At 35.3% G+C, this 27,600-nt stretch overlaps 1 protein-coding gene across 1 annotated transcript in view; it reads left to right on the top strand.

Annotated features, from left to right (window-relative positions):
- POSH (SH3 domain containing ring finger posh) overlaps window positions 1-27,600 on the top strand; it is a 552,023-nt gene that overhangs the window by 105,754 nt on the left and 418,669 nt on the right. Inside the window, exon 3 of the mRNA XM_090395956.1 lies at window positions 10,176-10,234. Within this exon, the coding sequence (XP_090252082.1) occupies window positions 10,176-10,234 (59 nt within the window). The remainder of the gene's footprint in view (window positions 1-10,175; window positions 10,235-27,600) is intronic.

Below are 27,600 nucleotides of genomic sequence, written 5' to 3' on the forward strand. Positions count from 1 at the left end.
CAGAACCTTATCAGCTATATGATGAGATTCTTAGTGTTGCAGCATAAAGAATAATTAAGAAAAACACACGTATTAACCACAGTGAAAATTATTTACTTGTAAATATTTCATCCTAAGTATCTTAGAACATCATCAGTACAGTAGTTTAAACAATAATAGGAATAACATACAGTTAGGGCGCATGATTACAACAGAATCTCATTAAACATGCGTAACGTGTTACAGAAGTTAAAAAAAAACAAAAAAAACTAATAATTATTTTACACAATTTTGTATGACAATTTCCCATACTTTAGGAATAGTAAGAATGTCGTTTTTTTTTTGTTTTTTTTTAACTTCTGTAACACGTTGCACACGTTTAATGAGATTCTGTTGTAATCATGCACCCTAACTGTGTGTTATTCCTATTATTGTTTAAACTACTGTACTGATGATGTCCTATGATACTTAGGATGAAATATTTACAAGTAAATAATTTTCACTGTTGTTAATACGCATGTTTCTTTTAATTATGATCTCACCACAGGTTTCGTTATTTAAAAAAAATAAAAATAATAAAGAATAAAGAGTTTGCATTTCTGAGAAGGGCATATTCAAAGTAGGTAGTTTTGCTTCCTATGGAATCTCACCACTTCAAACTTCAATTTATTTGCTTTTTCTGTTCATTAGTCTCTGATGCCTTTTTTCATCTTCTTTGAGTGCCATCTCCTATTGGAGGTTGGTGACCACCTTGGCAAATTTTGAGCGATTCTCAGCTACTCTGAGCAGTCTCTCAGAGTTCATATCAGTCCACTGTCTGATGTCTGCCAGCCAAGATTTTCTTCGTCTTCCTTGTCCTCTTCTTCCATTTATCTTCCCTTTTATAATCAGTTGAAGTATCTTTATATTTTTCATTACGAAGTAGGTGACTAAGATATGCAGTTTTCCTTCTTTTTATGGTATCTAAAAGTTCACGTGATTTCCCCATTTGTTCCAGTACTTCCTGATTGGACGTTTTTGCTGTCGATGGGATTTTTAACATTCGTCTGTATAACCACATCTCAAAGGCTTCAAGTCTTTTTATTGATGTTGTCTTCAAGGTCCAAGTTTCTGCACCGTACAGCAGTACAGACCATACATTTAACAATGCGTACTCTAAGCTCTAAGTTTAAACTGCGGTTACACAGTGTTGATTTCATCAAGGGAAAATTTTTTCTTGCCATTTCAATTCTAACTTTTATTTCCATTTCTGGATTGCAATCTTCATTTAACCAGCATCCCAGATATTTAAACTTTGCCGCTCTTTCTATTTGTTTCCTATTTAAAGAAAGTGCTAAATTAAGAATTGGTTTCTTACTTATGACCATGAATTTAGTTTTGGTGATATTTATTTTTAATCCCATTTTTTCACTCTCTTCATTTATTAGTTCCAAAAGATTTTGAAGATCCTGAATATTGTCAGCCAGAAGAGCTGTATCATCGTCATATCAGATGTTACTGATGATTTCACCATTTACACTAATCCCTTCCTTTCTTCCTTCCAAGACTTTTTGAAATATGGCTTCTGAGTAGATGTTAAAAAGAAGAGGTGACAGCACACATCCTTGCCTTACTCCTCATTTGATGTTAATGGAGTCTGTAATAATGTCATCAACTTGAACAGATGCCTTTTGGTTCCAATATAAGTTTTCAATGATCCTGATGTCTTTACCATCTAATCGAATTCTTATTAACAGTACAGTCATTTTAGCATGTTGGACTTTGTCAAATGCTTTCTCGAAGTCGATGAAGCAAATGAATATTACCTTGTTTTGGTCAATACATTTTTGAAATAAGATCTGAGAACAGAAAAGGGCCTTTCTTGTTCCCAAGCTGTTTCTAAAGCCGAATTGGATATCACTGATGGTGTCTTCACATTTTCTGTATATTCTTTTTTGAATTATTTTCAGAAACATTTTGAGAACATGACTCATTAGGCTGATCATTCTATAGTCATTGCAAGTTTTGCATTTACTTTTTTAGGTAGCATGATGAAGGTTGACTGTAACCAGTCTTGAGCGATTATGCTTGTATCATAGATCTTATTAAATAGCTTTACTAATATGTTAATGTTGTCACCTTCTAATAACTTTACTATTTCTGCTGGTATTCTGTCTGGTCCTAGGGCTTTACCATTTTTAGCTGAGTTTAGTGCACATTCTACCTCTGATCTTAGAATGCATGGCCCTTCCATATGTTCATAAGTATTTTCTGGGTTCTGTCTGTTATCAGTAAAGAGTTCTTCTATATATTTCACCCATTCTTGTATTTTGTCATCCTTTTTGCATATAATTTCTCCCTTTTTGTTTCAAAGGATACAGGATTGTTTTTTCTTACATATTTCTCTTTCATCTTTTTCTGTGTGTAGATTAAAATTGTCATGCTTTTCCTGTAGAATTTCTATTTCTTTACATTTTTCATTCATCCAGATTTCTTTTGCTTCTTTGATCTTGTGTTTAATAATTTTCTGAACCTCTGTATATTTTGTTGGATTACGATTTTTATATGATCTGCGTTGATCCATGAGAGAAAGAATTTCATCAGTCATCCAATCTTTCTTTTTTACTGCTCTATTAGGATATAAGGTATTGGTACATTTCTCTATGAAGACAGATTTCAATTTGTCCCACGATTCATCAACCCTTATGATGTCATCATTCTTGATAAGTGCTAGCTCTTGATTCAGATCTTGACTCAATTTGCTTCTTATTTCTGTGGTTTTTAATTTTCCCAAATCAAACCTTTTTTGTTGATGTTTCTTAAGTATAGCTTTCAGTCTAGGTTGTAACTCTTCCACCAGTAGGTCATGATCAGAAGCATTATCTGCACTAAGATAGGTTTTTGTACTCTTTATAGAACTTCGAAATCATTGATTAATTAGCAAGTAATCAATTTGGTTTCTGACTATATTCCCATTATTATCCTTTGGTGATCGCCAAGTATACAATCTTCGAGGTGGTAGCTTAAACATGTGCTTGTGATTATTAGCTCCTCTTCCTGGCAGAATTAAAAAAGACGGTCACCTCTCTCATTTCTTGTGCCCAGTCCATGTTCGCCAACTCATCTCCACTTCTACCTTTCCCAACTTTAGCATTGAAATCACCCATGACTATATTAATATCATGCTTTTTTGCATTTTTCATTAGTTCTTTTAATTGATCATAAAATTCTTCAATCTCGGTATCACTCTTGTCAGCAGTAGGGGCATAGACCTGTATAAGATTAACATCTAGTGGTTGTCCTTTCAGTTTTAATGACATCATCCTATCTGAGTAAGGGATGAAGCTCAACAGTGACTTATTGATATCTTTGTTTATTATTATTCCAACTCCGTTTTGATGGTTGTTTTCACAACTTCCAGAGTGATACATTGTCATGTCATTGACTTGAGTTTTGCCTGATCCTGGCCACCTAACTTCACTCATTCCTAAAAATCCAGACCTTTTGATAAGACATTGAATTCATCATGTGTGAATGATCTGTTTGTTAATTTTGTAACCCACTCATTATGTGAATATAGGTAAGTAATGGCTGAATGATGTGACAGGATTTTCATTCTGTCACATCATTCAGCATGGATAATGCAGTAGTAATTTTTAAGGAATTTTTAAGCTATATAATTTGAGCTTTATTTCATGCATCTGAGATATTAATAAAGCCTTGAATTACTGAAGCCTTGGATTGAATTCTAATTCCTAAAGATAAGAACTTTGTGATAGGCTACATAAGAACATCCAACATTTTATTTTGTTCTTGTCTATGCAGATGTTATATTCCTTGTTGCTTTTATTGCCTTTCTTCTCTTTAATGTTATCTATAGGTGGATTCTATAGGCAGTCCCATGTATAAAATATCAAGATTTCTATCTAACTTTCTCTGCCCTTTCACAGGCTAGGTTAGACATGAAATATTGGTATTTTATACCTGGAACTGCCTATAGAATCCACAATAGGTCTAAGTGGATCATCCCCCTTCACAGGCCACTCAGCTTCTTTGATAAAAAAAATTCCATAGAATTTCATACAAGGATAAAAGACATTAAACTAGCAGATACAGACATGTTAGTAAGCTTTGATATTGTCTCTCTCTCTCTCTCTCTCTCTCCTCACTAATATCTCTCGCAAAGAGACAATAGAATTGTTAACTCAAAAATTTCCACAGAACATAGTGGAATTATTCAAATTTGCAAACGCATCAGGTTACTTCACATGGAAAGATAAAATATATAAATAAGAGGAAGGAACAGCAGTGGGCTCACCCTTATCACTTAACTTAGCTAACTTTTTTCTTGAACACACCTAGAAGATAAAATTTTCTCTCTTGACTCAGAACAAACAATTTGGCTATACTACGTCGATGACATCTTTGCAGTTTGGAGTCACACAGAACCTGAACTCTACTCATTTCTACAAATTCATCGCCATGCATCCTCATATCAAGTTCACACTAGAAAAAGAATCATGAGGTAAGTAAAAGGTATTTCGTTTCTTGATGTACACATCCAGTATAAACAAGATTGATCCATTTCCACTTCTGTCTACTGAAGACCAACTTTTTCTGGTCATTATATCCATAATACATCAGCTCACCATCGTTGTCAAAAATGTAGCATCATAAAATCTCTAATATCCAAAGCACACAGATTTGTTCTTCTGAAGAATCTGTAAAACAAGAATCAGAAATTATGAAAGAAACAGCCTTACTACTGTAAATGGATATAATCCAATTCTTCTTCTTCTTCTTCTGCAGCTTCTCCCACTTAAGTGGGGTCACTGTTTATTATGAGTCTCCTCCACACCTTCCTGTCTTGGGCTGTCACCACATCCAAGTTCTTCATCTTCAAGTCCTCTTCTACCAGCTCCCTCCATCTCTTCTTTGGCCGCCCACGCTTCCGCCTTCCTTGCACATCCATCTGCATGACCCTTCTTCCCACATATTCGTCCTCTCTCCTCATCACATGACCAAACCATCTCAACCTTGCCTCCTGTATTTTCGCTCCTAAGTTCGTAACTTTCACTGTTCCCCTGACATAGTCATTTCTCAGATGATCCTTTCTGGTCACACCGCACATCCACCTAAGCATTCTCATCTCTGCTACTTCCATCCTGCTAATGTTATTTTTCCTCAGGGCCACAGTTTCTATAGCATATGTCATAGCTGGCCTCACTACTGTCCTATAAATTTTGCCTTTCAGATTGATCGGCACCCTCTTATCACATAACACTCCAGCCATCTCCCTCCAGTTCCTCCAACCTGCTTGTATCCTGCATCCCACTTCCTTCTCACCTCCTCCATCTTCTTCCACTGTCGAACCTAAGTATCTAAAGTCTCTCACCTTCCTGATGACATTTCCTTCCAGCTCCAGGTCTGTCTCCTGGCCACCGCCCACTGCGCAACACATATACTCTGTCTTACTTCTGCTCAGTCTCATACCTCTCTCTTCCAGTACTTTTCTCCATCTTTCCAGTTTAGTTTCCGCTTCTTCTCTTGAATCTACACACAGCAAGATGTCATCTGCATACAGCATTGTCCAAGGTGCATCTTCTCTCACCTCCTCTGTTACCACCTCCATCACAATATTAAACAGAAACGGACTTAATGCTGACCCTTGATGCAAGCCAACTGTTACTTGAAAACTTTCTGTCTGTCCCAAACAGGTCCGAACACTTGTCTTCACATTTCTGTACATTTCGTGCACCAACCTGACATATTTCTCCGGCACCTTCTTCTCCCTCAGACACCTCCAGACTTCTTGCCTTGGCACTCTATCGTATGCTTTCTCCAGATCAATAAATACCAGATGTAGCTCCCTTTGTTTCTCTCGATATTTTTCCATCATCTGTCGTAACCCAAAGATAGCATCTGTTGTTGATCTACCAGGCATGAAGCCAAATTGTTCCTTTGCAATCTCCACCTCCTCCCTCAATCTACCATCAAGAACCCTTTCTAGGATCTTCATTGTGTGGGACATCAACTTTATTCCTCTGTAATTTTTACAGTCTTGTGCATCCCCTTTACCCTTGTAGATGGGAACAAGAGTACTCTCCCTCCATTCCTCGGGTATATTTTCCTGTTGGCAAACTTTCATGAACAGTTCCCACAGCAGGTCAATTCCCTCTTCCCCCAGTGCCTTCCATGCCTCCACTGGAATTCTGTCGGGGCCCACCGCTTTTCCATTCCTCATCCTCTTCATGGCCTCCGTCACTTCCATTCTACTGATGTTCTGCACCATCCCCTCAGAAGGCTGCCCATCTCCTCTGTGAGTCCTTGCATTTTCCTCATTCAGAAGTCCCTCAAAGTATATTTTCCATCTGTTTCTTATGTCCACATCCCTCCATAATACTCTTCCTTCAGCATCTTTGATCTGCCTCACATGTAAGATGTCCTTAGCTGCTTTATTTCTACATTTCGCTAGTTGGTAAATTTTTCTCTGTCCTTCCTTTGTTTCTAATTGATCATACAGATCTTGATATGCCATGGCCTTCGCCTGTGCCACAACTCTCTTGGCTTCTTGCTTTCTCTCTTTGTACAAATGGATATAATCCAATAACAACCCTAAAAATAATTAATCACTCTCCCACAAATCAACCCAGACAAGAAGTCCACAGGACTCCCATACCATACATGAGGGTGGTCTGAAAAGTTCTTGGCCCCAACAATTGAATGCAACACTATCGGCAAGATTTTTTTTTTTCTAAGTTGGTACATCTGTCATAAGCATCCATGCGAAATTGCAAGTCATTCAATCAAGTAGTTTGTTTTATACAACTGTCTGAAGTAAAAGTGTTGTCTGTATCCCTTGAAATGGATAAAATTGAGTATTGTGTGGTTATAAAAATTCTTTGTTAAAAAAAGGTTTAATGCCAAAAGAAATTCATTCGAAGTTCATAAAAGTTTCTGGGCACTCTTCTCCTTCGTTTTCGACAATTAAGAAATGGGCTGCCGAGTTTAAACATGGCTGTGCCAGGCTTGAAGATGATCCATGTGAAGGATGTCCAAAAAGCATAACAACACCAGAAATCATTGATCAAGTGCACAATATGGTATTGAATGGCTGGCAAGTCAAAGTGCGTGAAATTGCTGAGACTATAGGCATTTCAAAAGAACATATAGGATATATTTTGCATCAAGAATTGCAAATAAAAAAAGCCTTGTGCACTCGCATGAAAATCTCTGAACATTTCTTGGAGCATTTTAATGAGAATGAAACTGATTTTGTGTGTTGATTTATTACTATGGATACTATGGACTTGGATTCACCATTACACACCAGAATCCAAACAACAGTCAAAACAGTGGCCAGAAGATGGTTGTTCACTGCCAAAGAAGACAAAGCCGGTTCCATCAGCAGGAAAGGTCGTGGCATCGGTGTTTGGGGTTGCTAAAGGCATTTTGATTATTAATTATCTTGAAAGGGATAAAACAATAACCAGGGAATATTATTCCAATCTTTTAACCAGACTAGATGAAAAAATTCATGAGAAAAGACTCTCTTTGCAGAAAAAAAAATTATCTTTCATCAGGGCAATTCACCTGCCCATAAGGTTTTGGCGATGGGAAGATTAAGGGATCTGCACTATGAATTGTTGGAACATCAACCCTATTCCCCAGATTTGGCTCCCTCTAACTTCTGTCTCTTCCCACAACTAAAACTCTTCCTCACTGTCAGCGTTTTTCTTCGACTTGAGAGGTGATTGCAGCTGTAGAGGGGTATCTCAGATCTTACTGAGAACCACTACAGGGATGGGATAATGGCGCTGAAGCATCACTGGAATAAACGTATTAGTCTTAAGGGAGATTATGTTGAAAAATAAAAATAACTTAAAAATTATAAATTCGTTTTTTCATTGTTAGGCCGAGAACTTTTCAGACTACCCTCGTATTAAAGAGATCTCTGAACATTTGGCAAAAATTATGAAAAATATCGACTCATTGCTACTTACAAAACCCATCAACCGGATTCACAAGTTGCTGCCTTCTCCAAAAGACAAACTCTCACCAATGATGTTACCTGGCATATACAAAGTACTATGTTTGTGTAACTTGTCTTGCTTTGGACAAACAGGAAGATTATAAAAAAAAGATATCGCAGAACATCAAGACCACATCCATATTATCAAACCTCACAAATCTGTCCTTACACAACATGGAATCGAAAATGCTTTTTCTTTCTTTATATAAACATGAATGTTTATATAAAGAAAGTGCTGAAGCTTTACTTCATAGACCTAATCTTAATTGGAACGACTGTCTCACTATGCCAAAAGTTTGGGAAATTGTTATCCTCAATTCTATTAAATAATTATCTGCTATATTTTAATTTAATTTAATTAATTTTAATTTCAGCCCAATAGTTTTAATCCATGAGCATATGACTGTATACATAGAGGGATTCCAATTTAAACATGCACACTACTGTTTTCTGAATTCATTCCATTTTGTTGTTCGATACATTATACTGATGATGTCTTATGATAAGACAAAATATTTACTTAATAAAAAAGTTAGTTACTGTGGCATACGTGTTATTCTATAGTTATAGATCCATTTCTCTGTATGCATATTTGACCTTCTTTTTTTTCTGGACATATTGCAAAGTTCTTTGCAAAAATCTATACTACTGCATATAGCTGACTCACTCTTGCAAACATAGGTATAACAAACTTGCTCATTATAAGAAACTAGTGACAAGTTTCAATCAAAGTCCCATGAGTATAATGGAATGTTAAGAGAAATTCACTCTAGCAAACTGTCCTGTCCCTATTAGTTTGCTGCAGTGGGAGTCAATTATACAATACATTTGTCTCTTTGTTGTAATAAGTAAGTATATTGTTAAACTCGACCTTCTCCTAATAGACTTAAGTTGACGCTCAGAAAATTTTGGTATTATCAACCCAGTCATCAATCTAGCGTTCCCCAACTTCTCTTAATCACTTCAGATAAACTGATTTATGAATTTAAAGCCTCAGTCTTGTCATCCACTTTATGAAGTGAAACACTTTTGTACTCCTTTGAGACCCTTGCCTTTTTATTAAACAACCACGTTAAGGAACTCTGGAAATGAGACATTGAACTCCCCCCCCCCCCCCCAAAAAAAAACAAAGAAAAAAAAAACAAATTTCATGAAATTAAAAGGGAAAAAAAAAAAGAAGAATGAACTTATTTTGGGTTTGTATACAATTTTATGCATAAATAGTCTGTCTGTTCCTGAATCTAATGAAAGAAATAAGTTCAAACATTTTTTTTTTTTTTTAAACAAGGAGAAATCACAGCATATATATCTTCCAGTGAGGGGGAAAAAAGCGGAACATAAAAAAAATACAAAATAAAAAAATTGAAATTCCCATGAAATAATTTGTTCTAAAATTTTCATTGCTCATTTATAGAACACTTGTTCCATGTGGTAGTAAAGAAAGGGCCAGCTTTGGTGATATAGACTACTCAGAAAATGCCAACCACTTGTACAGATTTTTATTTTAGACAATAATACGACCTGTCCTAAGAGGAGCACATGATTTTGCAAATGTGAGCAAAAGATTTTACATTTTGAGCCAGTAGCCTGTCATCTGCATTTTCAAGTTGTTCCAAACTGCCCATCAAAAGATGAGTTAACTAACTAGCAAGTTTATCTAGATCAAATTCCTTGAATAAGAGTAAGAGAGCAGAACCTACTGAGTATACCATTATGAATGTATATTACAATGAAAGAAAGTGTAAGTAATTTATTGATTCTCCAATTTGAAAAGAATTTCTGATATGTAAGTGGTGGTGGGTATTTGTAGTTAAATGACAATGGCTGAATACAAATTGGCAAGACATGGTTACATCTCTTAAGTACATATATACATAAATAAATAATGACTGACTTTGGATAGGCTGTGTTTACTTAGATTTGTGCATTGATTGTCATTATGTCTTGATTATATCAGTAACATATTGCAAAATATGCATATATTAAATATAATTTGTTGTTCTGTTGCTTGTTGAAATCATTTTTAGAAACTTTATCATGTCTGCAATTAGGTGCTTCAATAATATCTGATCGATAAATTTAATAATTTTACTTTTTACATTTATGATTACCTCACCTTTTAATATTTGACAGATATGCAATCTTAATTGTTATAAATGTCATTGAATGTATACATTCTTTTCAGGTTTTACAGTCTTTACCATGTGCCAAAGCACTGTATCCATATGAAGGTAAAGAACCTGGGTAAGTAACTTACAGTTAATTATTCTGAATCATGTGCAAGCCTGTAGAAATCATAAATTATTCAGATGTATCTCAGACTGTTTAATTAATGAAAATGAATAATTCTTTCTAATTGTTTTTGTGATTTGTTTGATTTATTTGTTTAAAAAAAACTATTCATACTATTTTTTCTTCTAAATGTATGTATCTTAATAATTTTTTGGTGCATGTATACTCTCATGGAATATACAAGACAATATGATATTTTGTGAGTAGCCTCCAGTTAGCAACTTTCTTCTGTATTGAACTGTTATTTGTTGGGCCTTTAAATTGGTCAGCTGTCTAAATTAGCATTCCTAATCGCATCAACCCATCTATATATTTATACCCATTTGGATTTCCTTTTTACCATTCTTGCTTCTGTCATTTGTTTAGCTAACATGTACTCTCCTATTCTGTTTTAAGTAATGTCATTTTAGCTTCTCAACACACTTCAAAAATGATTAAAAAAAAATTACAATAAGGCCATTTGCCATTACATACATTAAAGGCAATGTTGGAAAAAATAAATTGAATGTTACATACATACAACATTTAAACTACTCACAAAACTAAAGAGCCCACTCAGCTTCCACCCACCCAGATAGACATTACTTCTGATGCACCTGTAATTCACCATACATAAGTGAAATGGGATGTACAGTTCCAATGAAAATAAAATAGAAATGACACATCAAACTCAGTCGTCATCATCATCATGCTTGTCAAGAATTTAGGCCTCAAGTGGCCTGTTCTGGCCTTAGAAGTCATCATTGAATCTCTTAAGAGGACATCCTGGTTTTCTTTTTTCTAGTTGTTTGTAATTTAAGGCTTGTTTTGGTAATCTTTCTGTTTTCATTCTTTCATCCATTTGTGTTTATATTTGTAAAATTTTTTCTGTTGTTAAGTTGTGAATGAAGATATTTTATGTTTTAATACTTCATTCACATTTAACATAATCCACCATGTCATAAGCAAGACTTGTAAATATTATTTGTTGTTAGTCTCTTGCTTGTAATATATTATTCATATAAATACTTTGTTTTGTTTGTTATTAATTAATTATTTAATCTTAAAATATGTAATAATAATGAAAAGACTATATAAACATGTCATTCATTTTATTTAGTTCATTCTGTAAAATTTATTATAAGAAACTGTATGTATGCAAATTTAAATGTATATTATATGAATTGTGATATATCTTTTATTTCTGTATGTAAGAGTGATTTTATGTAATTCTTCTGATTGGATTTGATTGGCTGCTGAAGGAGAAACGGAGTTTATTTTAGTTAACTCGTGCTGAGAACGTGAGCTACTGTGTATAAACAGAGAAGCCAGTGGATATAAGCTGAATTGGTTAAAACCGGATTTTGGCAGGAAGAAGGAATGTAGTTGATTGGAAAACGAAAGTAAGTAAGGGAGAAGCCCTAGAGACAGCATAGAGATAGGTAGTGAGTGGCAGAAGGGGAATTAATATATGCCAAAAATTGACTAGGAAAGGACAAGGAATTAATAGGCATTTTGAATTACTTCTATGGGAGTTCTGATACTACGATAAATTCCAAATGGTTAGTGAAAGAATAGTGCAGAACTGAAGTTAATACATAGAAGAAAATAAGGAATTAGTAGATAACTTAAACCAAGTGCATCAAGACTTGTGTATTTCTGTGTCTATAATTCAGTTATTATAGTGGAAGATTTCTTTTGAATTGTGTTGCCATAAATTAAAAGTCAACAAGAATTTCAAATGTGCCTATGCGAGTTCGATGTGTAGAAGCAGTAAACCGGTAAGAGTTGTCCTTTCTATAACCTGTGAAGCTATAACAGTTATCTCCGTCGGATATATTTTGACCTTAGCTGTGGTGTTGTGTCAATTAATGGTCAGATGTTAGATGTACAGAAGTACTTTCCCCTCAAAATAATAAGTGTTATGTTGTTCCATTGAGTGGTATAGTTCGCCCACCGATTTGAGGTCCCTCGACACTTCTGCGCATCTCAGAAAAAGAAGAATCCATTCCGATAATAGGGTAATCAGTCCGTATAGTGGGATGAGTTGTTTATTATTACCGGTCGGAAAATTAACTTCTCTTTTATGATTATTGTAGTTAACTATGTTGCTTGTATAACAGTTGGAAAATTTTACCTATAAAGCACGTGATTTCGCGTGTTGGCGACCAATTCGGACGTCCTTCATTTTTTTCTCCCCTTTAGCATGAATCGACTATTCTTGGAAAGACGCGAAGCAGGGACCTGGAAACGGTGGGCGAACTATAGCTGACTGAGAAAGAATACAGTGTAGCCTGTCATAAGATTAATTATAGTAACATTTGGAAGGTTAAACTTTTAAGAACTATTCTCAACCTGATTGACCGAGCATAAAGAACTGAAAAGTGAATATATGATAGTTAATGGATTGTAATTATTCTGATTACCTTAAACTGAGCTAATGTATTTATGATTTAATTCATCTAATTGGATAGAAAGATCTATGTGAAAGAAATACTAATGCTTTAAGAAATGTCAACATTAGTCATAATCCTCAAACCTAATCAAGAAGATTATGAATTTTTGTAATTGTTCAATTTGATAACCTTTTGCAGATAGTTATACTTGAATGTATATGTTGTACTATGCCACATTAATTGTTTTCTTTTGTTAAGTTAAACTTGGTGTTTGCCTGATTTTCTTTCATTGCACCGCTCATAAAATTAATCGGACCTTTGCGGAGGCCTTAAAAGCTATTAATAACCCGGCCTGAAGATAAAGTGATAATGAAAGTATAGTTGATGATTGATTCCTCTATATTATTTAGACTAATCTGAATATAGGGTGGTGCAGTATAATATAAATTTCTTTATATTCAGATGAGCATTAATCAACAACTAATGAATAAAAAAGGAATTTAAAGAGGTAAAGATAAGATTAATAAACCAACAAAAATGGAATAGTCAGTTAAGTGGGACGGTCCAACACTGTTACTGATGCATGGTTTAATTCTTTCATAATTTCTTCATTTGTTTCGTGATCGAATAGAATGTACGTTGCGGTTTTTCTCATAAACTTCATTTCAGCTGTTATTAATATTTGTTTGCCTTTTTGTTTTATTGTCCAGATTTCACTTCCATACAATAGGATACAATCCTTTTCTAAATCCATTCTGTACTTCTAAAATAAAGTTTTCGGAATATTTCATTAGTTTGCTGTTTAAAATTCTGCTGTATATTTTGTAACAGGAATTTAGTATACTGATACCTCTATAGTTTTTAGGGTCATCTCTATTACCTTTCTTCAAGATAGGAATCACAATTGCTTTTTACCATTCTATTGGGGAGGGGATACCAGTTGAGCAAATTTTATTTAAAAATAATAAGAGTCTTTCTTTGAACTTTATTCCTGCGTATTTATATAATTCTCAACCTAACTTATCTTCTCCAGGTGGTTTTCTGTTTCTTTCAGGCTGATTTCTAATTTTTTCTTAAGTTATATCCTTTTCATTTTCATTAAATGTTTGCCAGTTATCTTTTTTTAAAATATTAATCTGTCTACAATTCTATATATACGTTTAGAAATTTATATACAGAATATAGAAAAATATAGAAATTTAGAAATTCTTCTAATTTCAATTTTGTGTTTAATTTTACGTTTTCTTTAGTATCTGTACTTAAATGCTTCAAAATCTTATATGCATTGGATTTTATTTTATATAAATCATGTTCTAAATTAGAAACAAATTTGTTCCATGATTCTCTGTCATTTTCTGACTTTTCTTTTAGCTATGGCTCTTATTCTTTTATATTCTATTTCATCTTCTATTTTACTGCTTAATGATATGTTACACTGGCCAAGAAAAAAAAATTTTTTTTTCTGCTGATTTCAAATATCAAATCAATTTTTCTCTATCACGTCAGGTTTTTCCTCTATCACGTCAGGTTTTTCCTCTATGGCGTTTTCTTTTTGCTAATTTGTAAGTTTTTGATAGTTCTAAGGAGGCAGTACTATTTAGAGGATCAAACAAATCGATTTTTTAATATTATTTTCTAAAAGTATGTACTTTTAAAAATCTGTTCCTAACTTTTTATCAAGACATTCGAAAAATTCCCTAAGATATAGCCTATTATTCAAAGCAGTGCGCAGATCAGAATCGGAGCACTCACCGCTCTCGCTTCTTAGTAAACGAATAAATGCGTAAGAACCTGCAACGGCATGTATTGGCACTTTGAATGCGAGAGAGGCCGATAACCGACCTAATACATTTGGGTGATGAAAAGTAGGCGATGACAACTGCCTAAAACAAACGAATGCTATATGCGTCATAGCAGACAAAGAACGATCGAAATCAGTCGATTGTTAATCGATTGTGAAAGTATGATGAGCGCTTATAACGTTTCAATAAAGTCTCTGGTTTTTTTTTTTTTTGTCTTGTTAATTGCATGTTAGTCGGTAGTGAAGAAAATACATCACTTCTACTACTTGAAAATGTGTCAATAGTGTAGATTCCTTCTGCTACATTTGTGGCAGCTTTACTGTTCCTAGTCAAAGGACAGATATCACTGATTTCATTAAGAAAGTGTACTTTGCATACTTTGACTTAAAACTTGCAGATCAGGACAATTCATGGGCTTCAAATAAAGTGTGTAAGTCATGTATAGAAAATTTATGACAGTGGAGCAAGGGAAAACGCCAAAAATTAGCTTTTGGCATTCCAATGATTTGGCGTGAACCGAAAAATCACGTAGATGATTGCTATTTTTGTTTAGTTCAGACTTCTGGTTATAATAAGAAGAATAAGAAAAAAATTGTGTATCCAAATCTTGACCCAGCAATTCAGCCAATTGCTCATTCCAATGAAATAGCCATGCCAATTTATAAAGGACTTCCTTTACTTGAGAAGGAGCATGATCGGGATATGCCAGATGTTCTTGAGGAGCAAGACCCGGATGTTGATTTAGACAATGAAAATTTAATTTCTAGTTGTGGACTGCAACATTTTACTCAAGCGGAATTGAATGACCTAGTAAGAGATTTGGCCTATCAAAGGAATCATTGGAATTGTTAGCTTCCAGATTAAATGAAAAAAACTTACTGGAGCAAGATACGAAGATAACTTTTTATCGTAGCAGGGAAAGTAATCTTGTGCAATATTTTAAACACGAATGTGGGTTTGTTTACTGTAACAATGTGTCAGGTTTACTAACTGAAATGAGTGTTGTACAATATCATCCAAATGAGTGGCGTTTATTTATCGACTGTTCAAGCAGAAGTGTCAAGTGTGTCTTACTACACAATTGGAATGTATACGGCTCAATTCCTATTGGCTATTCAGTCCACTTAAAGGAAACATATCAGGACATTAAAAAGGTTCTGAAGTTATTAAAATATACAGACCATAACTGGATCATCTGTGTGGAACTTAAAATGGTGAACTTTTTACTTGGCCTTCAAAGAGGATATACAAAGTTTCCGTGTTTTCTATGCTTCTGGGATAGTCGAGCTAGAAACCAACACTGGAGTCAGAAACGTTGGCCTCTTAGAATATCCTTAAATGTTGGAGAACAGAATGTTATAAATCAACCTTTAATCGACAGAGAAAAAATAATTTTTCCACCTCTACACATCAAACTAGGTCTTATGAAGCATTATGTTAAAGCTTTAGATTTACAAGGTGACTGTTTCCAATACATATGTGAAAAATTTCCACGACTTAGTTATGAAAAAATTAAAGCCGGTGTATTTGATGGACCGCAAATTAGAACTTTAATGAGAGACCCAAATTTCATCAACTCTATGAATGAAATTGAAAAAGAGGCCTGGACTTCATTTGCGATGGTTGCGAATAATTTTCTTGGAAACAAAAAAGCATGCAATTACAAAGATGTAGTGGAAACAATGCTTGAAAATTTCCAGTACCTAGGTTGCAACATGAGCATAAAGCTTCATTTCCTATACAGTCATCTTGATAGATTTCCTGAGAATTTAGGTGCTGTAAGCGATGAACAAGACGAAAGATTTCATCAAGACTTAAAAACTATGGAAGATCGGTACCAAGGAAGATGGGATTCTCACATGATGGCCGACTACTGTTGGACTATTCAAAGGGATTGCCAAAACAGAACACACAGCAGAAATTGCTACAAACAAAAATTTATTCCTTGAAACTCGTGTAAGTAAAATTGTTATTTTTTTATAAATATTCTTTTAATTTTTAATGAATATTGTTAAGTAGTTATGTATCTAATTATCGGCCTCTCTCGCATTCAAAGCGCCAGTACATGCCATTGCAGGTTCTTATGTATTTATTCGTTTACTAACAAGCGAGAGCGGCGAGCGCTCCGATTCTGATCTGCGCACCACTCTGAATAATAGGCTATATCTTCAGGAATTTTTCGAATTTCTTGATAAAAAGTTAGGAACAGATTTTTAAAAGTACATACTTTCAGAAAATAATATTAAAAAATCGATTTCTTTGATCCTCTAAATAGTACTGCCTCCTTAAAACTATCAAAAACTTACAAATTAGCAAAAAGAAAATGCCATAGAGGAAATACCTGACATGATAGAGAAAAATGGGTTTGATATTTGAAATCAGTGCACCCAAATTAAGTAAAAAACAAGTCTCATATAAAAGTCAGCAAAAATTGTGTTGGACTGTGTTATTTCTTTGATTATATCGTCCCATATCTTTAATTTTTTTCTTTATTATATTTTTTGGTCTTTTTTAAGCTTTCAATCGCTGCTGTAAAGTATCATTTTTATATCAAACCATTCTATTTCAATTTCTTCATTTTGTTTTATTTTATATAAATATTGGTTAATTCTTTGTTCATGTAGCCATTGTATATTGGTGTCATTTAATAATCTAATCAAACACAATAATTATGGGAAATCAGGCATTTCTAGAGAATGCACTTAAAACATTTCACAAGGCACATGTTTTAAGTGCATTCTTGTGGGCTACTAGAGGGCTACATGGTGTGTAGTGTTTGTAGAGAGCTGCTGAAAAGATAAGTATTATTTTAAGTAATAATTGGTAAATTTGCTTGAATCTTACATAATATTGTTTACTTTTCGTATCTTAGCGTGTGTGTGTGATTTTTGTGTGTTTGCTGAGTTATTTCAATTAGTAATTTGATAGATACGATTAATAGCGTGCACATGGCGCCGATAAGAAGGAATACAATGGCGTCCAGATCGCCATCTTTGTTTAAAAATTTTAATATAAAATAGTTTATTCAGTATACCATTTGTGAGATGTATGCTTTAAGGAGAGCAGTTGGAGTCTGGTTAGACAATGATAGTGGAGTGAATGTGTGCAGAAAGTGTAAGGAATGTGAGAATTTAAAGTGTGTTTCAGGTCGCGTGAGTGATATCATTGTCGATAGTGAGAATCTAGATAACAGTGCTATGCGAGGTATGAATAGTGATGTTTGCGAGGTGGTACCTGATAGCTGTGAGAGTGGCGTTGAAAGTGAGAATGAAGGTAAACATACAGAACGAATGAATGAATTATCGGAGAATAAAAATGATGAGACAGATGAAATGAGTGAGATCACTCGGTTGCGCAGAGCGATACATAGGGTGAATCGACAACTGGAGTGTTGGCAAAAATGTTTACCGAGCGTACCAACTAATAAATGGTAAAAGTATGATAAGAAAAATAAGCGTATGATCGTGAGTATAAACAAAGTGAAAGAAATGAGTGTTGTACGGAGATTCTTTAGTAAGAGGTGTGATAGATGAGAGTTTGACCAAATCGTACCAACCTGGTGCAAACATTAAGGATGTAAGGGAGTCTATTAGAGCGCAAAAGCAGAGGGTGAAACAATTGATAGTAGTAGCAGGGACGAATGATTCGAAAGAAGACAAAATGGCTATGAGAGAGGATTTGAAGGAATTACATGAGGTAGCAAAAGAGAAGAGTGAGAGAATTAGGATGGTGAGCCTGTTGCCACGGAATGACAGTGAAGAGTATAGAAGGAGGGCCATAATTGCTAATGACTTGATGAGCGGATTATGCAGGAGGAGTGGTGTGGAATTTGTGGACGTGTAGAGTGAGTTCAATGGGTGAAAGTATTTATATAAGTTGAATGGATTTGGTGTACATAGACTTGAAAAGGTGTTGTTGAATGAAGTGGAAGTGGATGTGCTGAATCAGGGAAACTAGAGTTATTAAGGGGTGGGGAAAGTAGATATACAGACTTTGGGGAGACAGTTGAGTGTATGAATGTGTGTGTGTGTGTGTAATATGCCCGAGCAAGTAAAAAAGGACAACAAATCAGAATGGGATAGTTAGTATAAGGCAACAAAATAGGGATGGGACAAATCTGCTTCTGCAATTCATGTATACTAATGCCAGAAGTATTAGGAACAAGAAGGAAGAATTTTTGGCCTTGGTGGGCACTTCCAGGCCACAGGTTATTAGCATTAGTGAAACATGGCTGATAGAAGATGATATAGCTAGTGGAATTGAATGTGAGGGGTAATCGTGTTCAGGAGTGACAGGGAGAATAAAATGGAGGGAGGAGAGTTATTGATGATAGCTGATGAGCTGCATCCAAAGAGAATAGAAGTTGAACTGCAGGATAGAGAAAATAGCACATTTGCAGCTATTTGGTGTGAGATTGAAGCTAGCAGAACAAAATATACAATTGGGTGCTGCTATAGACCAGGTGATGGAATAGATGGTGGAGATAGCATGCATGAGCAAATAGAAGAAATGAGTGGAAGGAGGGTAATTATTATGTGAGATTTCAACTATGGTAACATTGATTGGAAGGAAAAGAGGTCACATGGGAGGAATGAATTGGACTTTATGCAGTTATTAAGGGATAACTATCTGTGACAGCATGTAATGGAAAATACTAGGGGTCAGGGAGTGCTTGACCTAGTAATTGCATCTGAGAATTTGGCTGTAATGAATTTGACCACATTGCCACCAATTGGTGAGAGTGATTATAGGGTCTTGACTTAGGAGGTAGCTAAAGGTGTGGAATTTACAATTAAGACAGGATACATGTGAAATTATCGGGCTGGTAAGTATGACAAGCTTAGGAGTTTGATTGGTTCAGTGCATGGCATGTAAAACTGCAAGGGCTGGATGTTGATAGTATATAGGAGGCGGTTAAGAAGTGCTTGCAGGAGGCAATGGCCGACTGTATACCTAGAGTTCGAGTAATAAATCAAGTATGGGTTAAATGGATGAATAACACCATCAAGCTTGAGCTGCAAAAAAAAAAAAACTACTACTATAGAGGGAATTTAAGGAGAAAGGTGACCGGCAGGCACATGAATGGTATAAAGTGGACGGCAGAAGGGTAACGAGTGTGGTAAGAAAAGCAAAAAACGGATTATGAAAGAACATTGGCCATGCAGAATAAAGAGAATCCCAAGCCGTTTTTTCGATATGTTGAAAGTAAAAGAAAAAATGTATACGGCAGAATGATTTTAAAGAATGGCGATAGTAGGGAGGTAACCTAATCAGTTGATATAGTAGAATTACTGAGCGAGCACTCTGCAAGAGTATATCATCCAGGTGGTGACATTGCAGGAATGAAAGAACCAACAGCTTATACAGGTTTGGTAGAATGAAGTGGAGGTGAATTACAAAACCTCAATGTCAATACGTCTGTGGAATTGGATGGTATACCAGTTCGTGTTGTACGTGAAGCAGCTAAAGAATTATCAGTGCCCTTGACCATTTTGTTTAATTTTAGTCTCGGGTCAGGGTTAGCCCCAAGGGAGTGCAAAGAGGGGAAAATAGTTCCATTGCATGAGGTTCCAAGACTGCTGTTGTAAATTATCGACCAATCAGCATATCAGGAATCGTTGTAAAGGACTTGGAGAAAATAGTCAAGAGGAAAATACAGGATTGGATAGATGAAAATGGGATACTGTATGGGGGAACAGCGTGGTTTTGTGAAGGGTAGATCATGCCTCGGTAACTTGCTCACGTTTTATAACACAGTGACGGCCAAACTGGATAAGGGTAATGGATTTACAGTGATTCTACTGGACCTTGCTAAGGCCTTTGACAGGATACCACATGGAACTCTAATCAGTAAACTGGAACAGATGGGGATGGATATACAGTTGGTGAGATGGATAGGAGGGTTGTTGATGGAGAGATATCATAGAGTGGTTTATTCAGGAGTAGAGTCCAAAAGACGGCCTGTGACTAGTGTTGTGCCGCAGGAGTCTTTTCATGGACCACTATTCAATTTGTTCATTAAAGATATAGGAAAGGATCTGAGAGGAATTGTTCATTTGTTTGCTGATGATGCAAAAGTTGGGTAGAGCAATAGTGAGTGCATAGGATGTCAAAATTTGCAGGATGATTTGGATAGTTTTTGAGGACTGAGCTAAGGAGAATGGATGTCACTTTAATGTGGCAAAATGTAAGGTTATGCATTTTGGGGTGAAAAGATTAGCAGCAGTATATCACATTGGTGGAACTGTACTCCAGGAGATTGACGAGACCAGGGATTTGGGAGTGTTGGTGGATATACCATTGAAGTTTATTTGGCACATTGCAAAAGTGGCTAAATCAGCTCATCAAATCACTTGGTTGCTGAAAAATACTTTAACAAGAAGAGACAAACAGGTTATTGTTCCTCTGTATCGAGTCTTGATAAAACCCCATCTAGACTACTGTCCCCAGATATGGGAGCAAGGGTTTTTTTATGGAGGGGGAGGAGGTGGAGAGGATCCAGAGATGAGTGACCAAAATGATAGCAGGTCTGTGGAATGAACCTTATGAGAGCAGGTTGAAGATTTGTGGGTTGCAGAAATTGGTTGATAGGCAGAAAAGGGATGATATGATTGAGACATTCAAATTACTGAAGGGTTTCTATAAGATTAATTCAGAAGATATTTTTGAGAATAGGACTGGTGGTGGGAGGACAAGGGGCCGTACATGGAAGCTGGGCAAGAGTGTGGTTAGCAAGGGCATTAGAGGTAGGTTTTTTACTTGGAGTGTGGTGAATGAGTGGAATAAGCTGCCAGAGTCTGTTGTGGGTGCCATGATTGTAACTGAGTTCAAGGCGAAGTATGATAGATGCTGTGTGAATGTCGAATAGTTGTGATGGACATGATGTTAGGGCCTTCTTCGATGAGTCTATGGACTCCTTGGAGTTGCCCGTAATAATAATTCTTAAACACCCATATCTTTACAAGTGTGATGAATTAAGAATTTCCAGGATATGGATTACCGATTACTGTCTATATAGCATCTGGGTCAAGAGCTAATTAATATCATAATTCATAAATCAAACAGGTCCCGCCTCCCCATAGAACTGTAGCTCCTCATTCCAGGATAGTTTATTTTTAGTTGTCCCTTCTCTGGGTCATGCTATTAAGCAGTGTGCAGTATATCCTCTACTGGAATGCAGTGTATCCTGTGTCACTTTGTGTGTGTGTGTGTGTGTATATATATATATATATATGTGTGTGTGTGTGTGTGTGTGTGTGTGTGTGCTTCTGATAATGACCTTCACATGAAGGTTGAAATGCCAAGTAATTATTTTTAATTAAAGATATTATTCTAACACATAGTTGTCCCCATACTCTTGTCCTAATAATTCTTTTTTGTTTTAATTCTGGATATTTTGCAATTTTACAACTCTCTAAGTCTTGAATATTACAAAGAAAATCCAAAACAACAAAATTACATAATAACCACACTAATAAACTTTAAAGAAAGTACAGATGTTTCATACTGAAAATAACAATACATCATCAGTGTGTAAAAACAACAAGCAAATCAAACAATAGGAATACAAGGTACATACAACAATTGATTTACAAAAAACAGTTTGATTGTAAATCATGTGCTAGATTTTAATGAATAATATTAAAACTATGTTTGATGTTTACATAAAATGAGAATCTCTCAAGCTTTTGGGAGAGACAGATACAATCATTCCAATTCAGATTAGGCTGATGTAAGAGGGCTTCACGATTTTCTTTGAAAAGGTGTTCATATTTAAAACTGCTTCTCTGGTGAAGATGAACTTCATTCCACAGAATACTGTGTTTAGTGTCAGTTCTATGCTTTTGCCAGGCCAAACTTCACACAAGTTTCACATATTCATTGTAGTATTGATGTTCATTAATTCTTTTTTTCCACAGAAATGGCCTGTCTGCTCAAAGTATGTCACATTACATTCACAAAGAATCTGGTAAACACTAGCTAAAAATAGATGTGAAAGTTTGTCTTTTCTTGATGGTAACAGATGAGAAATTTTGATGATAGAAAAATATGTGGGAAAAAGGTGATACTTCTTCAAAATTCTACCAATGGGTTTAGAGATACCAAAAATATAAGGAGTTGGAACCCTGCAGTCTCTTGAAGAATCCTGAGGTGTTGGAACATAGGATTCAGTTATCAGTTGGATTTGATGAGGATTCTAACCATTTAATTCTATTCAAGTTTTGATAGTTAGAAGTTCTTGTTGTAATCTTGAGGAAGAAGAGCACACATTTTGTGCTCTATTAATTAATGACTTGATAACACCAAATTTTTGAGAGGTGTGATGAGCAGACTTTGATGAATGTATCTGCCAGTAAAGGCAGGTTTCAGGTAAACACTGATTGCGAAGTACTAGATGGTGTACGAATAAGAAGGATCTCCAAGAATGGTATACTACCAGCATTTCTTTTTCCGTTGTGAATTGAAAGTGTGGGTGAAGGCTATTGATTTGATGTAGAAAAGTGATGTTAATTTCCAGATTGAGGCCAAACAGCAAAAACGTCATCGACAACATTGATGAGAACAAGGTATCTTCCAGATGGTTCAAAAAATATTGTATGTCAAAGGGGCTAACCATGGTGATGCTGTCAATCTGTTTATATAGATCATGTTTTTTTTTTTCAGCGGAAGTATTCTGATTGTATAACAAATTCAAAAATCTTCACAACATCAGGAGGGCAATCATCATATAAATAAACTAATAGTTTCAGATAATGGAATGTTTAGAGAAAGATTCTATAGACATAACTATTAATTTTTCAAAAAATAACAATGTATATTTTATTATTATTATTATTATTATTATTATGTGACACTTCCAGGGAGTCCAAAGACTCATTGAATGAGGACACCTGCTCTACATCTCTCTACACCAACGCCATCTACTGCCCATTAGTATTTCCACAGACAACCACATATAAAGCACTAGTATTTCCACAGACAACCACAGACATCCATGCCCATACTGGGATTCAAACCCGCAGCCTTTTGGCTGGAGAGCGGATACGCTAATCGCTCGACCAACCAGGCTGGCTTATATAATATTAAATTATATATTATTATATAAATTTAATATCATATTAAGTATATTAATTTTAATTAATACTTTCTGACTCACATTTGAATATCTTTGATATTTTTGAATTAGATAAGTACCAGATCGACATAAATAGGGGTGACTGAAACAAAAAAGACAAAAACTGGTGAGATCTTTTTGAGCAATAAATACAAAATGTTATGCTCAGGAAATGACAATCAAGGAAAAGAAGGAGTAGTAATAGTATTAAACACAAAATACAAGGCTAATCTTCTTGAATGGCAGGCAGTCTCAAGTAGAGTGATGTGGACAAATATCATAATGGGGAACTGGACAATGAGACTTATTTGTGCCTATGGTCCCACAGAAGGTTCTACTAAAGGTAGAAATAGAGGAATTTTTTGATGCTTTAGAAAAAGCAACTGACACAATGAAAAAAGAAACGTTGGTCCTTGTTGGGGATCTAAATAGCAGAGTAGGAAATGATTGTGAGACATACAAAAATATTTTGGGAAAATTTGGAAAAAAGAGCAAAGCTAATGATAATGGCAAATACCTATTGAATTTCTGCTCAGGACATGGACTGGTTATTACTAACTCCATGTTCCAACATAAAAATGTGCACAAATTCACATGGAGAGAAGAGGCAAGGAATAAGAAAAGTCTCATTGACTATGTTATTGTTGATAGTGATGTTTTCTCCCTGGTGCAGGACGACAGTGTGTACAGAGGATTTGAAATTGGAAGCGATCACTATTTAGTCTTGAGCAGGATAAAATTGAATTTCATATTGAAAAGAATAACACGTAAGAAAGTTTTAAAGTGAATAAAAGTTGGGCAGTTCTCAGATGTGAACTGTAGACTAAAATGCACAAAGATTATTGAAGAAAAAAATGAAAGAGTTTGAGAACAGGAACAAACCGTGGAGATTCAGTGGCAAGCCTTGAAGAAAACCCTGATTGATTCAGCTCGAGAGGCATGTGGTGAGGTTGTCTGCAAGGATAGAAAAATCAGAACTTCATGGTGGACACAGGAAGTTAAAGAGGCAGTGAAGGAAAAGAAGAAAGCATATCAAAAGTTCCTGTTAAATAAGTCAGCTTTTGCGCTTAGAGAATACAGAAACTAATGTAAGAAAGTGAAACACTGTGTAAAACTAGCTAAACAAAAGTTATGGGAGGACTTTGGCAAGAACATAGAAAATAAATATCAAGAAGGAGGTAAGATATTCTGGAGGTTGTTGAAGAAGCTTAGGAATGGAGGAAAGAGTGCTGTAAAAGGAGTTAGAGATGATAAAGGTGACATGAAAACAGGAGAAAAAGATATCCTTGAGGTATGGAGTAATTACTATTAAAAATTGCTAAATGAAACAAGCAGTGATAGCACAGTGGTAAAAAACACTCAATAGGCATACAGTCAGGAATACATATTCATACTTGAAGTAGAAAAAGCCATCAAAGGCTTGAAATGTGGAAAGGCAGCAGGAGTAGATGATATTTGACCAGAAATGCTGAAGTATGGTGGTATAAAAGTCTTACAGAGGCTGCACTGCATAATTCAGAAAGCCTGGACAGAGGGACGAATTCCCAATGATTGGAGTAGAGCTCTAATAGTGCCCATATATAAAAATGTAAATAAAACTGAATGTGAGAATTACAGAGGTATTTCCCTACTGAGTGTTCCTGGCAAGATCTATGCAAGTATACTTGAGAAACGGTTAAGAAGAATTGTGGAAGAAAAGCTGGGCGAAGACTGGATTCATGCCAAATAGAGGCTGTCAGGATCAGATCTTCACTTTACGACAAATAGTCGAGAAAGTATGGGAATATAACAAATATCTGTATTTATGTTTTGTCGATCTGGAAAAGACATATCACAAGGTGCTAGGAGAGAAGCTATTCAATACCAGTTATATGGTGTCAATGGGGCATTATATCAAGCAATACTTAGTCTTTATTTGAGTTATAAGTCAGCAGTTAGAATTGAAGGAAGTACAGGAAGATGGTTAAATGTTAAATCTGGTGTGAGACAAGGATGTACATTATCCCCCTCTGTTATTCATTATCTATATGGATCGCATTATGAAGGAAAGTGGTATTAAACATGATATCAGAATTGGAGATGTTAATGTCAGCTCTTTGCTTTATGTGGACGATGTCATACTTCTAAATAAATCCGCTACAAGTTTGCATGATTTCCCTGACTAAATTGAATAACTGTTGTAACAGATATGGTATGAAGGTCAACATTAAAAAGACAAAGACAATGAAAATAGGTAGAATTGTTGAAAATGTCAGCTGCGTTGTGAACGGGGAACCTGTGGAACAAGTAAAACATTTCAGCTACTTAGGCACGATTTTTAGTAAAGATGGTAAATTAAATATGGAAATAGACAATAGAATCAACAAAGCTGGTATGGTAGGAAGTCAATTGAATAAATTCATATGGAATAAGAGAGAAATTAGTTGGAACACTAAGTTAGCTGTATACAAGACAGTGTTCAAATCAAGTTTTAACTTATGGATCTGAGAGCTGGGTTCGAAGTAAAACACTTGACCAAAGACTAGAGACTGCAGATATGAGAGTCCTGAGAAAGATTAGAGGCGTGAACAGATGGCATCAATGGAAATATCGTATTAAAAACGAGAATATTAGGAAAGAACTTGACATTGTCAGCATCCAGGAATGCATTAGCAGAGCTAATCTCAGGTGGTATGGTCACTTGTACAGAATGGGTGAGGAAAGATTAGCAAAACAAGTGTTCTCTGCCAGGTTGGCAGAAAAACGACCCAGAGGAAGATCAAGTTATAGGTGGATTGATATGGTACAAAGTGCCTTAGACGATAGAAATATAAGATCCGATAATGTTGGAGTCTGGACCTGATTTGGAGGAAAATTGTAGATAGGAAGTTAGTAATGATGTAAATTTTTCATGTAGTATTATCATATCCTGTACACCCCTTGAGGGTACATGTCAGGAAATTGATGATGATGATATTTTTGAAGAAAATGTGTGGAATTCTTGATAAATGGACTGGAATTGTGCAATATGGATAGTTAATAAATTTGAAAGAAAATTAGGAATTCTATATGTGCATACAAACATAGTATGAGAGAAGATATCAACGGTCTGTTGGAAGAAGCGAGAAAGAAATGTGAAAGAGTAAAAATTGTATGATTACTACCTAGATATGATAGTACTGAGTTAAGAAGGAGGGCAATGATAGCAAATGATTTCATGCGCAGGCTATATGTAGGAGATATGGATATTAATTTTTTGACATGTGGGTTGTGTTTGATGGCAGAAAAGATTTGTATAAGAATGATGACCTGCACTTGAATTCATTTGGCATCAGAAGCCTGGAGAAATTACTTCTTGGTATGAGACTTAATGCAGAGAGTCAGGGAAACTAGATCATCAAGAGAGGAATGGGAAAAATGTGTGTCAAAGTTCAACTATGGTATACAAACATGATAAAGATATAAATGCCTTTGAGCATGGTTATATATGTGGCGAAGGATTGGGAAAATATGCTTTGGGTTCAGACTTTTTAAGTTTGTCTGGGGAGGGAAAAGAGAAAATTCTAGAACAAGATCAAATACATTGCATCTAATTATTAGAATAGGCTAGGTCGCAATTTATTAATCTATACAGAAATGCCAGGAGCATTGGAAACAAAGAGGTTGAGTTTGTTGCTTTATTGAATATGATGTGACCGAAGATTGTTGGCATTAGTGAAACCTGGCTATCAGAATCAGATATGGTAAGTGGGATCGAGTGTAATGGATATACTCTTTTTAGGAATGACAGAAGAGTTAGGAGAGGGGGAGGAGGAGTGCTACTAATGACCTAAGTCCAGTTAGGGTAGAAATATAAGAAAACAATGATGGTAACAATGTCCCATGTAGCAATGAGTTTGAGTCTATTTGGTGTGAAGTGGATGTTAACAGAATGAAATATATGGTGCGGTGTGTGCTACAGACCTGGCGCCTCAGTTGTAGGGGATGAATAAATGCATCGCCAATTTAGCCTTATGGGTACCAAGCGAAGGATCATTATGGGTGACT

Source organism: Typopeltis vanoorti, chromosome 7, assembly GCF_054136105.1.
Source record: "Typopeltis vanoorti isolate ZY-2024b chromosome 7, IOZ_Tvanoo_1.0, whole genome shotgun sequence".
Classification (NCBI taxonomy): Eukaryota; Metazoa; Arthropoda; class Arachnida; order Uropygi; family Thelyphonidae; genus Typopeltis; species Typopeltis vanoorti.